This window comes from Eptesicus fuscus, chromosome 5 (assembly GCF_027574615.1).
Source record: "Eptesicus fuscus isolate TK198812 chromosome 5, DD_ASM_mEF_20220401, whole genome shotgun sequence".
NCBI lineage: Eukaryota > Metazoa > Chordata > Mammalia > Chiroptera > Vespertilionidae > Eptesicus > Eptesicus fuscus.
The window spans coordinates 58,223,105-58,239,238 of record NC_072477.1 but is presented as its reverse complement, the minus strand read 5'-3'; the positions used below and the strand labels follow the sequence as shown (position 1 = coordinate 58,239,238).

Below are 16,134 nucleotides of genomic sequence, written 5' to 3'. Positions count from 1 at the left end.
TAGCCATCCAGTGTGAATGAATCAAAATTATACCTAATTTTTTTTGTCAGGTTGGCAAAAAAAAATATGTTTGTTTGTTTTTTGTGCTGCAGAATTTTAGTAATTAGTTTATGTGTGCCATGAGATGAAAAAGGTTGAAAATCGCTGCTTTATTGTTTGGTTGCTATTGGCTACAATATAGGAACAGAGTTGAGTAGTTTCAACAGAGACTGTATGACTGTGCAAAGCCTAAAACATTTACTGTCTAGTCCAGGCGTCCTCAAACTACGGCCCGCGGGCCACGTGCGGGTGTTTTTGCCGTTTTGTTTTTTTACTTCAAAATAAGATATGTGCAGTGTGCATAGGAATTTGTTCATAGCTTTTTTTAAACTATAGTCCGGCCCTCCAACGGTCTGAGGGACAGTGAACTGGCCCCCCGTTTAAAAAGTTTGAGGACCCCTGGTCACGGAAAAATTTTCCGACTCCTGGTCTAACTGATTATGGCCCTTCAATCTGCAATTCTCTAATCGCCCGACGATGAATCTTAAGCCAGATCTCTCTCCCAGACCACGTGTCTGTGAATGGCTGGTCTTGGCTCACTCAGACCTACTCTTGTATCTTTACGAAGGTCTCCCAAAAGCTGCAGTGATCAATCATCATCGCTTATGGTATGGAACCGGCCTCAGTCGTATAAGCAGGGTTAAGAAAGATGATATCATCTATACCACTCTGCCCTTGTACCACAGCGCTGCGCTTATGATTGGCTTAAATGGATGCATTGTGGCTGGTAAGCTTTTTCTCTCAACAAGGCAATGGAGGTCAGTATACATTCACACCTACTCATAAGAAAAAGTAATTCAGAATTTGGCTACTCTCCTGTGTGGTGGGAAGGTGTTAATAACAAAGCTATTTGACTCACACATGGCAAGCAGGTATTTGAATTATTTTTTTTCATGCCTGCTTATCTAACAGTATAATGCTATAGTAGTTCAGTATGTCATTAATGCCTTTACCCTGGTCAAAACACTTGATTCTTTTTCTTTTTTTTTAATATATTTCATTGACTTTTTACAGAGAGGAAAGGAGAGGGACAGAGAGCCAGAAACATCGATGAGAGAGAAACATCGACCAGCTGCCTCTTGCACACCCCCTACCAGGGATGTGCCCGCAACCAATGTACATGCCCTTGACCGGAGTCGAACCCGGGACCCTTGAGTCCGCAGACCGATGCTCTATCCACTGAGCCAAACCGGTTTCGGCAACACTTGATTCTTTTTATTTTACTTTTTTTTTTTAGAGAGAGAGAGAGAGATAGAGAGACAGAGAGAGAGAGAGAGAGGAATATCAAATATCAATGCAAGAATGATCATTCAGCTGCCTCCTGCACGCCTCTTACAAGGGACTGAGCCTGAAACCCAAGCATGTGCCTTGACTAGGAATTGAACCAGCAACCTTTCCATGAATGGAATGACACCTGACCAACCGAGCCACAGCAGCCAAGACAAACACTTGATTCTTATATTCCATACATAATTCTCTGCCATCGTTTCCATTTTTGGAAATCTGCATGTTGGTCTCTATCAGCATCTCGTTTAAACTTTTCCTTCAGTTGTTCCCATTCTACTTTATTCTTCCCTACTCCTCCAACTCCTTAGCTCTGGTCAGAATACCTGGCTTGTCACATCTTCTCTTTCCTTCTCAAACTTCACCATTCAAAACAGAGTTGCCACCCTCTCTCCTTTCAGTAGGATTGATGCTAATCTTTCTTACATTAAGGCCCTGTCTTGTATCCACCTCTTCCAGGAAACCATCTCTAATGCTCTAAGCTAAAAAACTTAAATTTTTCTTGCCATGTTATTTTATTATAAACTAGCTTTCCCGTTGCAGGAAAAATCCTGCAATAGGATTTCCTGCTGCACTCTACCCCGCCTCCGTTCCTCCCTTGTCGCCCGCCCCACCTTCTCCTCCAGCCCGCCCGCGTTTCCCTTCGCCCCCGGCCCTGACTTCGCTCCTCCCTTCTCCTTCCCCCCACCCCCTGGCTTGCTTGCTTCTTTGAAGCTTTACTCCCTTCTGCAGCTCTTGGCTTCTTTCGAGGCTGTCTTGATATGCAAATTAGTCGCCATCTTTGTTGGGGTAATTTGCATACTCATCCTGATTGGTTGGTGGGCGTGGCTTGGCTGGTGGGCATGGCTTAGGTGTAGCGAAGGTGCGGTCAATTTGCATATTTGTCTATTATTAGATTAGATATTTATATATGTGTATACAGGGTATCCCCCCCCTCCACCAAATGTATACACACTTTAACAGTTCATAGCTCAATTCTGAAAATGAAATGTATTTTAATAAACACTGCCTTTATAATTATTCAAAGTGTGTGTATACATTGGGGGGGACACCCTATATATACACTTATACATATACAGTTGCCCAAGACTCTGCTGCTTTCCCTCACCAACTTAGTGAGCTGCTATAAAACACTTAGCCCCATATCAGCCTCCAAATCAGCAAGAAATGAGTGGCCCTGGTCATACTGCTGAGCCCTGCAAGAACAGGGTGGATCTGAGGCTCCCAAAGAGACAATTCAATCACTTACACATTTCCTGGAGCAGCAAACATACATGCAAAAGAAGGAATAAGTAGTATTTTTTAAAATGTCTCATCTTTGAAAACATTGGATTTTTGTATATATAAGAGTAAAAATAAACTAATAACATAAATATTTGTGAGTTTACTTCACTTTGCTACATTTCATGCCTCTCATTAGGTTGAATATAATAGATATATTATTTTACCCTTTGTGATAGTCTCCTATTGCTACTGTAGCAAATCACAAACTTAGTAGTTTAAGAGAACACAGATTTGTTCTTTTACTGTTTTGAATGTCAGAAGTCCTAAAATCAAGGTATCAGCAGAGCTGCATTTCTTCTGAAAGCTCTAGGGCAGAATCTGTTTCCTTGCCTTTTCTAGCTTCTAAAGGCTGCCTGCTTTCGTTGGCTCATGGCCCCTTCTTTCACCTTCAAAGCATATCACTCCAGCCTTTCGTTTCCATCGTCCCATCTCCTTTGGCCCTTGACCTTCCTGCCTTCCTCTTATAAGGACCCTTGTGATTATATCGGGCCCACCCAGATAATCCAGGATAATCTTCCCACCTCAAAATTCTTAACTTAAGTACATTTAAACAGACCCTTTTGCCATGTAACCAAACATATTCACAGGTTCTAGGGATTAGGATATGGACATCTTGGGGAACAATTTTGTCTACTCCCCCAACAAGAATTCTTCTGCTTGCTCAAGAACCTGGCTCTCCAGTGCCCACAAAATGAAGTCTGGTTCCTCCACCTGGCACTTCCAGGCTCTCCATGATTGTACCTCTTGTTGCTTCTCCAGGTTCATCTTTCATGAGCCACCCACCCTTTACCACCCCACTTATACACCAACTGAGTGTTGGCCATCCTCCAACGCCTTCTGAATTATCCTGCCTTTATGTTCATGCTTTTTCCTCTGCCTGGAATTCTCTCATCTTTATCCATATTCATTTCTCAAGAGCTAATTCAAATCCTACCTCTTCCAAAAATTGCCTTTCTCAGCCCTTGCCCAAGCAGAATTAATGTACACACACACACACACACACACACACACACACACACACACACACTCACATTCCCTTCGGGCCTTGCTTGAACCTTTTATTTATTGCACACTGACTTTTTTATGTCTTCTTCTGACTAGATTGGAAGCTCCTCCAGGACAAAACCAGGTCTCATTTGGGTTTTTATGCGTTGAATATACTTGGTACTCAGCACATTTATGAGTGTAATACTTGTGGCACTTTCCTTACTAACCCTTTCTATTTCTTCTCTGTAGGTGCCACCCTAGTTTTGCGGAACAGATTTTCAGCCAGCCAGTTTTGGGATGATTGCAGAAAATATAACGTCACTGTCATTCAATATATCGGTGAACTGCTTCGGTATTTATGCAACTCACCCCAGGTAACTCCCCATGTTTTATTATCTTTTTGAAATGGATAAGATGGGAATTCAAGTCAGTTTGGGTCATGCTAGGCTTTCACTGGTTTGTATGTATCAGTTTTTATTTTTAGACTTTAATTGTTTGTCACAACAAAGTGCTTGGCACCACCCCATTGCATAGAAGAGATTTGCTAGATGACAGTTGATTTTAATATTATTATGCCCTACCTTTGTTCCTGTTTTCACATCTTACCCTCTTTTCCACTCTCTGCCTACTTAAAGCCCACTCACTTTCAAAGCTCAGCTCAAATGACTGTTTATATGTCAAACCTACTTGGGTCACTCCAACAAGAGTCATTACTCTCTACCGTACATCATTTGATATCTACCCTATTGTGGTCCTTGTCACATTGCAGGTGTTTGTCTTCACATCTCCCGTTCTCCCGGGGGAATAAAAGTTTTGATGGCTGGGACCACATCTTGTCTCCTGGCCTTCTCTTATACCAAAGGCATTCAGGAAACTTAGTTTATGTTCCTTTAATGAATAAATCCCCATGTGGCTTTGAAACTATCTAAGTCTGATGGTTTGGAACAGATGCCCCAGGGTAACTCCAAGGGCCCTGGATCTATCCCGTTTACACATGTCCAGATATCTTGATGGAATATTTGGAAGGGCACCTCCTGCCCAGGCCCTCAGCTCTCACCAGCCTGCCTGGTGACCACATCAGGGCTTCTCAACAGTGGCACTGATGACATTGTAGGTCCCTCCACCCTTTGCTGTAGGGACTCATTGAATGCACTGAAGGATACTTAGTAATATCTTTGGCTTTTACCCAGGACATGGCAGTAGTACCCGTCCACTCTTCCCCCAGATCGTGATAATCAAAATGTCTGGAAACACTCCAGATGTCCCCTGGCAGGCAAAATCATCCTCAGTTGAGAAATACTAGACTAGGCAATGCAGTAAATTCACCAGATTCTACTTCCTTTAATCGTTTCACTCATCATAGGAAAACAAATTAGAAGAATCACTAAGTTGATAAATTGCTATTTATAAACATTGGTTATGTTCAACTTATTTAACAGCTGCTGTGTATAAGAAGTTTGTGTATAAGAAGTTTAGGTATAAGAAGCTCTAGCCCCAGTTCTCTCATTCAGTTTTGAATCACATGTCACCTCATCCGAGGCCCCTCCTACTAACAACGAAGTTATCACCTGCCTCTTACTGTTCATCTCATGGGTTACTGCTTTTCGCAGCACTGTCACATCTGACATAGTCCAGGTCTACATGACTGTTGTCTGTCTCCCCCAGTTAAATGAAATCTCCATGCACCGGGGGCTTTGTTGGCTGCCAGATCCCTAGTACCAAGATCTGTATCTGCACATCCTAGGCAGCAACAAATTTTGCCGAATGAACATCTAAGTTCTTACCAAGGAAAGATATATAATTAAGTTAAAGGAGGTAATATGTTCCCCCAAAATGTTAGGGCTTCGCACTTATTATTCTGATTTTGGGGGGGGGGCAAATTCAAAGGATTCATGAGGGTCATAATTAGCGGTAAGCTGGGTTAGGACTTTTTCTACAACCATTTCTGTTGATGTCATTATTGAATTTTTTTTTTCCATTAGTTTTCCATCGGGTCTTCAAGGTTGCATGACTCTCTTTTAAAACCCAGAAACCCATATGGGGCCCTTCTGTTCGGCTTTTCCTCTTTGCCTAAAGTTACCTCCTTGTCAAATGGAAGTCTCCTGAGGGAGAGCATGTTATTTCTGTTAGTTCTATCGGGACCTGCCTTTTGACTTGAGGAAAAGAAATGTTTGTGTGTAGCTCTTTCAGGCTCACACACACTCTAATAATATACCACTGCACACCCATTTGATGGCTACTACCAAAAAAACAGAAAACAACAAGTGTTGGCAAGGATGTGGAGAAATTGGAACCCTGTCTACTGTTGGTGGGGATGTAAAATGGTATAGTTACTGTGGAAAACAATATGGCAGTTCCTCTAAAAATAAAATTACCATATGATCCAGCAATTCCTCTTCTGAGTACATATCCAGAAGAACTTAAAGCAAGGTCTCAAAGAGCTATTTGTACACCATGTTCATAACAGCATTATTCATAATAGCTAAAATATGGAAGCAACCCAAGTGTCCATGGATGGATGGATGGATAAGCAAAAAGCTGAGGCACAGGAAGCTACACAGATTCTGAAAATCTCTTGACATATAAATTTGCTCAGAAGGAAAAAGTGGTAACTTATGCTTATGAACTTGCTTTTAAGAAGTAGTTGTATTATACACCATGTTCACTGCAGTATTATTCATAATACCTAAAATATAGAAGCAATGCAAGTGTCAGTTCACAGATGAATGGATAAGCAAAATGTGGTATTGTACATACATACAATGGAATATTATTCAGCCTTAAAAAGGAAGGAAATTCTGAAATATACTACAATATGGGTGAACCTTGAGGACATTATATTAAGTGAAATAGCCAGTCACGAAAAGACAAATATGGTATGATTCTACTTATATGAGGTACTTAGAGTAGCCAAAATCATGGAGACAGAAAAGTAGAATGGTGGTTGCCAAGGGTTGGGTGAGGGAAGTAATGGGAAGCTATTGTTTAATGGGTACAGAGTTTAGTTTTACAAGATGAAAAGAGTTATGGAGATGGATGCTAGTGATGGTTGCACATTATGGATATATTTAATACCATCAAACTGTATACTTAAAAATGGTTAAGGTAGTGAATTTTGTTATGTGTATTTTACTACAATTTAAGAAGAAAACAGGTCATGATGGGAAGCCCAGATGGATTTAAAGGGAGTTTAAAGGACGACTATATTAAATGAACTTCCCAAACAAAAATAGAACTAATGGTGGAAGGCTGTAGATCAATGTAATCAGGATCTTTCTCATCCTTAGAGCTGCCTAAATAGGCTGTCCCTGGAAGGGCTAACCACCAGCCCCTAGCAGTGGATATCAGGGTGACAACTTCTGCTTTAGCTGAGCACATGGGCCCAATGACATCCTTTCTCAGACATGGCATGGCTCCTCAGGAGAATTTGGGGTATTCTAGGGTAATGCTTCTCCTCTCTCTTTTTAACCACATTTAGTAGCTCCTTTGGTAGAACAGAGGAGTAGGGAGGTATGCTCCTAGCCACCCTTAGGGGAGGAGTCCAGATTTGGAGCAAGGGACTTAATGTAGTGCTCAAGAGCAAGAACTCTGGTGTCAGCAGGTCTGACTCCTGACTCTGCTGTTTGATCAGGATAGTTAACCTTTAAATCTGTTCCCCATCAGCCAACAGGGGAAACAATAGTACCTTCATCACAAGGGGCTGTGAAGGCAAAATGACGTATGTTAAGCATGTAGCAAAGTACCTGACACTATAACCAACAAATGGTAACAATTATTCTCATTGTTTTCAGTGCTGAAGAATGTATAGCTCATAGTAGGTGCTCTATACATACTCATTGAATGAATCAAAGAAAATTCTGCCACATCACACAAAGGAAGAAATAAGAGAAGATACTCAAATTAGTCAATCACTCTTATCTAATGTTGAGGGGGGTGTTGGATAGCAACACTATTGACTTAAGAGATTTTTTTTACAGTATTATTGTTGAAGAGTCTTATCTGTTTACCCGTCTCCCATTGTTATATTTGGGGCTTAGCATTCTGAGCACCTCTTTACAATGAAAGGCCAGTTTGGTTCATTTCCTGCCGTGTGTAGTTGTCAGTTCCCATTAAGTTTGTGTCATTGTCTAAGAAGACAGCATCATTCAGTGTCCCCGTTATTTATTGGAACAAGATACCTCTAAAGCTGAATGTTTCTCTACTCCAATTAGGGACTGAAGCTATAGGAAGGGGTCGAAACGAGGCTTTGTCCTGCCTACTAAGAGTGTGACCCGGGCAGGAGGAGGAAAAGGGAACCAGAAAAGAGTTCTAGGGGCCACACAGAGCAGGCATGATATTAGGAAGGGGGAATAAGGTAGACCAGAACTCTGAAATAGCTGACTAAACTCGGCTTATATCCTAGTGTTATCTGCCACCCTTCCAAAACTAGGTAACCTCGGTGGTCCTTTCCCAGCCCCAAATGTCTATCTCTGTATCACCTCCATTCTGGCAGAAAACAGAATAGAGAGGTATGTAACAGTTCGAGGGAAGAGTGACCAATTTGACCTGTGGGGGCCAGGACAGGGCCAGGCAAGAGGAAGGAGGGAAAGAGCGGAATCAGGGAAGGTGCCACAGCAGGTGCGTTTTGAAGAGTGCAGAGGAGTTTCCCAGCCACCCAGAGAAGGAAGGGCTTCTGGTTAGCTGGAACACACGTGCAGAGCTGCAGAGCGGTGGGATGAAGGGCCTGGCATATTGGGAACTGCGAGCAGTGTGGCAGAAGGTGAGACTGGTTGACTGGGCCAGATGAGAAGGGCTTTACTTTACTGAGAACTAATTGTGAACGTGGCAAAGCATCCTAACGGGCCTTTCATGGAAGAGTGATGTGGAAGAGCGTATTTTAGACAGTCCCGTGGCCGCAGTCGGGAGATCCCCTGCAGGGAGAGAGGACTCTCTGTAAAGCAGAGACATTGAGCCTCGCCCTTTTATTCCTGTCAGTCGATGCTTTCTCCTCTCCTGGGGAGCCAGGCTGAAGTCTAGCAGATTCACTGGTAAGAACATGGACTCAGGGATTTTTTCGAAGATGGTGAATACCTTCTGCCCTTTCACCTCTTGGAAGTCTCCCAGAACCCAGGAGGACAAGAAGAAGATGCACATTGTCTTAGAAACTAAGAGACATAGCAACAGGGAACTACGTAGTACAGAGCGGAGAGAGGAAGGTCACTGACATCACAGGACTGAGGGAGGTGAAACGAGAGGCAGGTGCCAACAAGAAAGAAATTGAAGACACCAAACACAACTGAAAATGGGATGAGGTGTCAGGCTTGGAAACAAGAGGATTTTTTAAAGTGAAAGTCTGTGTGGGAAACAGCTAGACCTGCTGCCTCCGCTCCCGCCCTAGAGAGAGACAGGAGGTTTATTCGCTGGAGGAGACCTAGAGAGGCTTTGAACTCAAGGATCCCAAGAGCAAGCAGGGAAGGGGTGAGGCACTGAAAATAGAGATTGAGTAAATATCTACTTACTGACCAGGGAAAACCCCAGCTCCCTTTCCCCGGTACCGCTTTTAGAACTCCAGTAGCCAGTTTATGCTTATAGACAAGAGAATAGAGGAGGGTAATTCTTAGGGAGAACTCAACTTTCCCAGAAAAGAAATTAGACTTTGTTCACTGCCCCATCACCAGATAGTGCAGCCCACCTGACAACAGCCTCTCCCTACCACATAAAGCTACTGAAACAGCTTTTTAAAATATATATGTATATATATACTAGAGGCCCAGTGCATGAAATTCGTGCGGGGGTGGGGGTGGGGGGGGACTGTCCCTCAGCCCAGCCTGCACCCTCTCCAATCTGGGACCCCTCAAGGGATGTCCGACTGCCCATTTAGACCCGATTCAAGTAGGATCGGGCCTAAATGGGCAGTCGGACATCCCTCTCACAATCCAGGACTGCTGGCTCCCAACTGCTTGCCTGCCTGCCTTCCTAATTGCCCCTAACCCCTTCTGCCTGCCAGCCTGATCACCTGCTAACCACTTCCCTGCCAGCCTGATTGATGCCTAACTGCTCCCCTGCAGGCCTGGTCACCCCTAACTGCCCTCCCCTGCAGGCCTGGTCCCCCCCAACTGCCCTCCTCTGCTGGCCCAGTCACCCCTAACTGCCCTCCCTGCTGGCCTGATCGCCCACAACTCCCCCCCCCTGCAGGCCTGGGTCCCCCCTCCCCCAACTGTCCTCCACTGCAGGCCTGGTCCCCCCCTCCAACTGCCCTTTACTGCAGGCCTGGTTCCCCCCAACTGCCCTCCCCTGTAGGCCTGGGACCCCCCCCCAACAGCCCTCCCTTGCTGGTCTGGTCTCCCCTAACTGCCCTCCTCTGCTGGCCTGGTCACCCCTAACTGCCCACAACTGCTCTCCCCTGCAGGCCATCTTGTGGTGGCCATCTTGTGTCCACATGGGGGCAGCCATCTTGTGTCTTGGAGTGACAGTCAATTTGCATATTACTCTTTTGTTAGATAGGATTAGACCAGATGGACCGGACATCCTTCCAGACAAAGCCATGGTGGCAGGGGCAAGGCAGAGGCAGTTAGGGGCAATCAGGCCAGCAGGGGAGAGTGGTTAGGGATGATCATGCCAGCAGGGGAGAGCAGCTAGGGATGATCAGGCATGCAGGTGGTTAGGGACGATCAGGCAGGCAGGTAGTAAGGGGTGATCAGGCAGGCAGGCAGAGGCGGTGAGGGGCAGTCAGGCAGGCAGAGTGGTTAAGGGCGATCAGGCAGGCAGGCAGGTGAGTGGTTAGGAGCCAGTGGTCCTGGATTATGAGAGGGATGTCCGACTGCCAATTTACGGGATCAGGCCTAAACTGGCAGTCGGACATCCCCCAAGGGGTTCCAGTTTGGAGAGGGTGCAGGCCGGGCTAAGGGACCCCCCAACCCCACGAATTTCGTGCACCAGGCCTCTAGTTTAGAAATAAGAGGAAAAGAAACAGCTATAAGTTAAAAGGATGGTAAGCTGGGACAAAGGATGAGAACAGAGAAGTGAATTAACAGCTTCCTTCATCTAAAAGCCTTTCAGTTCTATTCAATTCTTAAACTATGTCTGTCACACTTTTTTTCTTTTTTTAATTAAAGAAAAAAGCACTCTCTGAAGTCACATAGATTGGAATTTGAATCTTGGAGAAACTATGTTGCAACCAGTTTGATTTCAGCAAATTCTTTTAATCCTCTCAGTTTAATTTCCTCAATTGTTATTTGAAGCAAATGCTTTGTTACCACTCACATTTTGATAGGGTTCTTTAGTAACCTAGGTAAATGCCTAACACACAGTAAAGTCCTCAATGAAAGTTTTCTGCTACTCTAATTTCCTGGTGCCCTACATTCCTCTCTGGCTACACTGACCTCTCACCCTCCATCGATCATTAAATCCCGTGAGGATTTAAGCACCCAGGTGTGTTTGCACGTTGCAGCTCACCTCTAATGTGGAGTAGAATGTTTGATCCTTTTAAAGAAAACTGAGCCAGGTGACCCTTGACTTCGCATACAGCTAGTTCTTTAGAGGAGTGGCTTTGGTGATGTGAAAACACCATGTCTCCTCTGGGAAAGGAAAACTCGAGTCGCAGCCAGTATGCTCAGCCATCTCACTCTTAGATGAGAACCAGCCATCTCAGAAGGTTCCAGGATCTCGAGGTTTGTGTCCACAAACATTTCCAGCCTAGAGCCTTAATCCCTTCTGTTGACGTAATAAAATCCCTCAGATTATGATGAAAACTGAGCCCATGGTATTGTGACTATGCCCCAGCTACCTGCTACCGCAGGTGACAGCTGCACCTGTGAGGCTGGCCCACTCCCACACACCCAGGGCACCTGCAGCCTCCTGCACCCACCGCCCTGCCCTGTGCTGGTGTCCCAGCTACTAACTGTTGAACAGGGAAGTCGAGGGTTTCCTGGTGGAGTTATTTCCTCTTTTCCTTCAGGATTACATTATATGTAAAGCACAGGTCCAGGTACTGTGGATGATATAGAAATATATTTGACCTCAAAGACATTTACAATCTAATGGGGTGGTCAGCTGGGGCAAAGGATAATATAGAAATACTAAAGGCCCAGTGCACGGGGGGCGGGGTGGCCCTCAGCCCAGCCTGTACCGTCTCCAATCTGGGACCCCTTGGGGGATGTCTGGCTGCCAGTTTAGGCCCGAACCCTGTGGACATCTCTCTCACAATCCAGGACTGCTGGCTCCTAACTGCTCACCTACCTGCCTGCCTGATCGCCCCTAACCACTCTGCCTGCCAGCCTCCTCACCCCTAACTGCCCCCCCTTGCTGGCCTGATCACCCCCAACTGCCCCCCACCAGCCTACTCGGCCCCAACTGCCTCCCCTGCCAGCCTGATCACCCCCAACTGCCCTCCCCTCCTGGCCTGAGCACCCCTAACTGCCTCTGCCTCTGCCCTACCACTATGGCTTTTCTGGGCAGCGGCCATGGAGCCAGCTGGGATGACCAAGGAAGCCAAGCCTCCCGCCCGCCCCAGCCAGCTCCATGGCTCCAGACGGCACCACCATCTTTGTTGCATCAATTTGCATATTCCCTCCTTATTGGCTGTGGGTGCTGCCATCTTTATCGTGAAGTGATGGTTAATTTGCATATTACTCTTTTATTAGCTAGGCTATTTGGTCTCAAAGGTTTTTACAATCTATTGGAGGAGATAGATGTTCACCACCCAGTAGACAAGGAAATGAACTAAGATGGTAATTGTGGGCTGCATACAGAATAAGTAAGGTCTTGAGTTTACATGCTAGACTGCTACTTTGGAGCTTCTCACATGGGCCTGGGGGCAGGTAAGCCCCAGGTCAAGGGGTTATTTTTAAGCAAAAGAAAGTATTCTTCCAACATCTGTGATCTTCTATTCCTGGAGTGGCCGTGAGGCACAGCAATGGTGGGGGCTGAGGATGGTCTCTGAAAAGCTGACAGTTCTTACTGAGAACAGTGATTATGGACAGACAGGATGCCACAGAATTCCTTATCCCAAGGGAGACACTTGAGAGTGAAAGGAGTGTAACAAGCACATCAGGACAACAGCATACGCCGAGACATGCCTTGGCAAACCTTGGTCTCCCTACTTAACAGGTACTTAGTCATTATAAAAAGGAATAGATTCAGTGACCTCCGGACCTAGGGTTCATGCAAGTTCAAAGGCTTTTCAGGTAACTCACCATTATGTTGTAAATGCTTTGGAGGCCAAATATACTTCTATATCATCTGCAGTACCTGGCACAGTTCTCTCTACATTTCCTCCTCAGTAAGGTTGCTCAGGCGGCCCAGTTTTTACCAGTGGCCAGCATCTGTCCACCTCTCTGGGTAGGATCCCTGAAAGAGCTTCCCCACCTGAGTTTTGACCAATAAGCTTCTTAAAAATTAAATGCATATATGCTGCACCCCAGGTCCCTTGGCTCCTCCCGCATGGAAACCAAATCAAGGTTTGCTTTGGTTTGGTGTATATGTGCCTTATCCATACCCTCGCCTTTAGCAGAGAACTGCCTCTCTCTTCAAACAGTTCCTTTCCAAGAGGAACCCTTATTCCTAAATCATTTCACAGTGATTCCACAGAGCAGGGAAGGATATATATACTCTGAGAGCATATGCTCTTCAAAGCAAAATGCTGTTCGATCAAAGAAATTAAAACTTGGTGTTTGAAGCGAGTCCTCATTACCTAGCACTTTTACTCTATTCTATTTGGTTTTTCGTTAGAGTAGAAATCATAGAGTAACAAAATATACAAGTTAAAACTATATTTATTATTTACCTGCCTCTCCCACAAGGCTGTGATCTCCTTGAGGACATCAATTGCCTTCTTAATATAAAATATACTTTTAAAAACCATAGGTTTAGACATATTTGCAGGAGCCTCATAAATGATATGGTCAAGTGGAATGCACCCCAGTCTTAACCCCTCCTTTCTTGCTGGCACAAGCTCTCCTTTACTTCTTACATTCAAAACAGCTTTTCCTTTTGTGACTTTTATTTATAGCAAAGCATATTCCTCCCAGGCCACTGAGGCAACTGGGAGCCAGCTTTCTCCTCCTCTCCCCCTCGTCCCTGTGGGGCAGTTTCATTGTCTCGGTCTTGTGACCGCTGGTCTATCCGTTAAATGAGGGTATGATCAAGATTATTCTCTCCAGGCCCATCAGGCTCTAATATTATTGCTCTTTAATGGCTCTGTGGAACATGACCTTTTTCCTTGGACTGCGTTCCTAGTTTTCTTCTTCCTTGTTGAGTGAAAATCATTGCTTCAGATTGTTCTAGTCTCTGACAGATCTTTGCCACATAGCCCCTCCTTTCTGGCAATTCACTGAGATTCACCAGCCCCATCAAGCAAACATCAATACATTGTTCTAGCTTCAGATTGGATATGGATTAAATGTTGGCATCACTGAGTTCTGTCAAATTGTCTCAGCTTGCCTCTTAAAAATCAAAATGGGAAAATCCAAGTCTTTTGGTTATTAAATCAGAGGACTACTTGTTGGCCCAGACTGTGCGTGTTGGGGAAAGGAGAAGTTATGTGCATGGGTGACAGAGAATGTGTGCACTAAGGTGAATTCATAACCAACATAAGTATGTGGAAACATAAAGCCAATTATTCATATGTGAGTGCAGTCTCCAGAGATGTTTCAATTTGGTCTCCTCCCCCTCCTCCAACAGAAACCAAACGACCGTGATCACAAAGTGAGAGTAGCCTTGGGAAATGGCTTGCGAGGAGATGTGTGGAGAGAATTCATCAAGAGATTTGGGGACATTCACATTTATGAGTTCTATGCTTCCACTGAAGGCAATATCGGCTTTGCGAATTACACGAGAAAAATTGGTGCTGTTGGGAGAGTAAACTACCTACAGAGAGTAAGTACATTGAAAAATGAGAGTATATATAGCCAGTTTTCAGAATACAGAGATTTCTTAAAAGCTATGTCATAATGATGTTGTTATCAGAATTTCATAAAGCATCAGAACTACAGTCCATTTATATCACCAAGAGAGGTTTTGTTCAGTCTCTGTAACAAGGACCTCAGGAAGATCGGGTGCTGTAATTTAAAAATCTTAATTTCTGTGAATAACAACCCATTATGCCTTTGCCATCTGCAATTCAGGTAAAGTTTTCCTATGTCACTTATATGTGTAATAGAGGCCTGATGCACGAAGATTCGTGCAAGAATGGGCCTTCCTTCCCCTGGCTGCCAGCACCGCCTTCACTCTGGTTGGAGCCGCCTTTCTGCCTTTCCGCCTTCCCAAGTGCCCAGAGGCCCAGAGTGGCTGGGGTGGTGCAGAATGCCTGCATCCTGCCCCCGACCCCTGCCGCTCGGCACCTGCATATGCAAATTAATCTGCCATCTTTGTTGTGTTAATTTGCATACTCACTCCTGATTGGCTGGTGAGCGTTGCGAAGGTATGGTCAATTTGCATCTTACTCTTTTATTAGTGTAGATATGATAAAACACCTGAACGTTACCAGTTCCATAAGTTTACCATACTCTGTGAAATGGTGAAATGTGGTTGGGGGAAAGGAGGAGTTATGTACATGGGTGACAGAGAATGTGTGCACTAAGGTGAATTCATAACCAACATAAGTATGTGGAAACATAAAGCCAATTATTCATATGTGAGTGCATTCTCCAGAGATTTCCATTTCATTGTGCTGTGAGTTACTACCATCTGGGGAACTTTTTACATATAGAGGGGCAGGGCCTCAGCCCCTAAGCTTTGGATGCAGACATCTTGAGGTGGGGCCTAGGCATCAGTGTTTTTTGAAAGCTCTGCAGCCAGAGTTAAGAAGCATTATCTTAAAAGGTTTGTGTTCTAGTAACTGCATTAAAAATATATTTCTTATTAATTGAGATGTAATTGACATATAACATTATATTAGTTTCAGGTGTACAACATAATGACTCAATATTTGTATATATTGCAAAATGATCACCACAATAAGTCTAGTTAACATCCATCACCTCACATAGTTACCATTTTTTTTCTTGTGATAAGAACTTTTTTTAATTCTCACCTGAGGATATTTTTTTCATTGCTTTTTCAGAGTGGAAGGGGAGGATGAAGTGGAGGGAGAGAGAGAGAGAAACATCTATGTGAGAGAGCCACCTCCACTAGGGGTGGGGAGCAAACCTGAAACCCAGGTACATGCCCTTGACTGGGATTCAAACCCACGACCCTTTGGTGAGCAAGCCATACTCTAACCACTGAGCACACCGGCCCGATCTGTCATAAGAACTTTTAGGATCTACTCTCTCAGAAACTTTCAAATATGCAACACCCTATTATTAACTACTAGTGCCCTGGTGCACGGATTCGTGCACATTGAAAGGAAATTAATTAGAAGGTGACTGGTGGGTCGGGACTGAGCAAGATGGGCCGGACACACCCTGGAGCCAACCTCCCATAGTCCCTCCCCAGCTAGCCACACCTGGGGCAACACTGTGGCTCAAAGGGCATCTGCGGACTGATCAGGGTCCCTCTGGCAGGTGGGGTTCCTCAGCCTGGAACTGGCTCTCTGACATCCCTCGAGGGGTCCTGGATTGC

At 44.8% G+C, this 16,134-nt stretch overlaps 1 protein-coding gene across 2 annotated transcripts in view; it reads left to right on the top strand.

Moving 5' to 3' along the window:
* SLC27A2 (solute carrier family 27 member 2) overlaps nt 1–16,134 on the top strand; it is a 41,656-nt gene that overhangs the window by 11,990 nt on the left and 13,532 nt on the right. The window contains exons 3-5 of one of the 2 annotated variants that reach the window (XM_008143132.3): nt 608–766; nt 3,844–3,968; nt 14,254–14,448. In XM_008143132.3, the coding sequence (XP_008141354.1) occupies nt 608–766; nt 3,844–3,968; nt 14,254–14,448 (479 nt within the window). The remainder of the gene's footprint in view (nt 1–607; nt 767–3,843; nt 3,969–14,253; nt 14,449–16,134) is intronic. The other variant, XM_054715534.1, reaches the window with a different exon arrangement.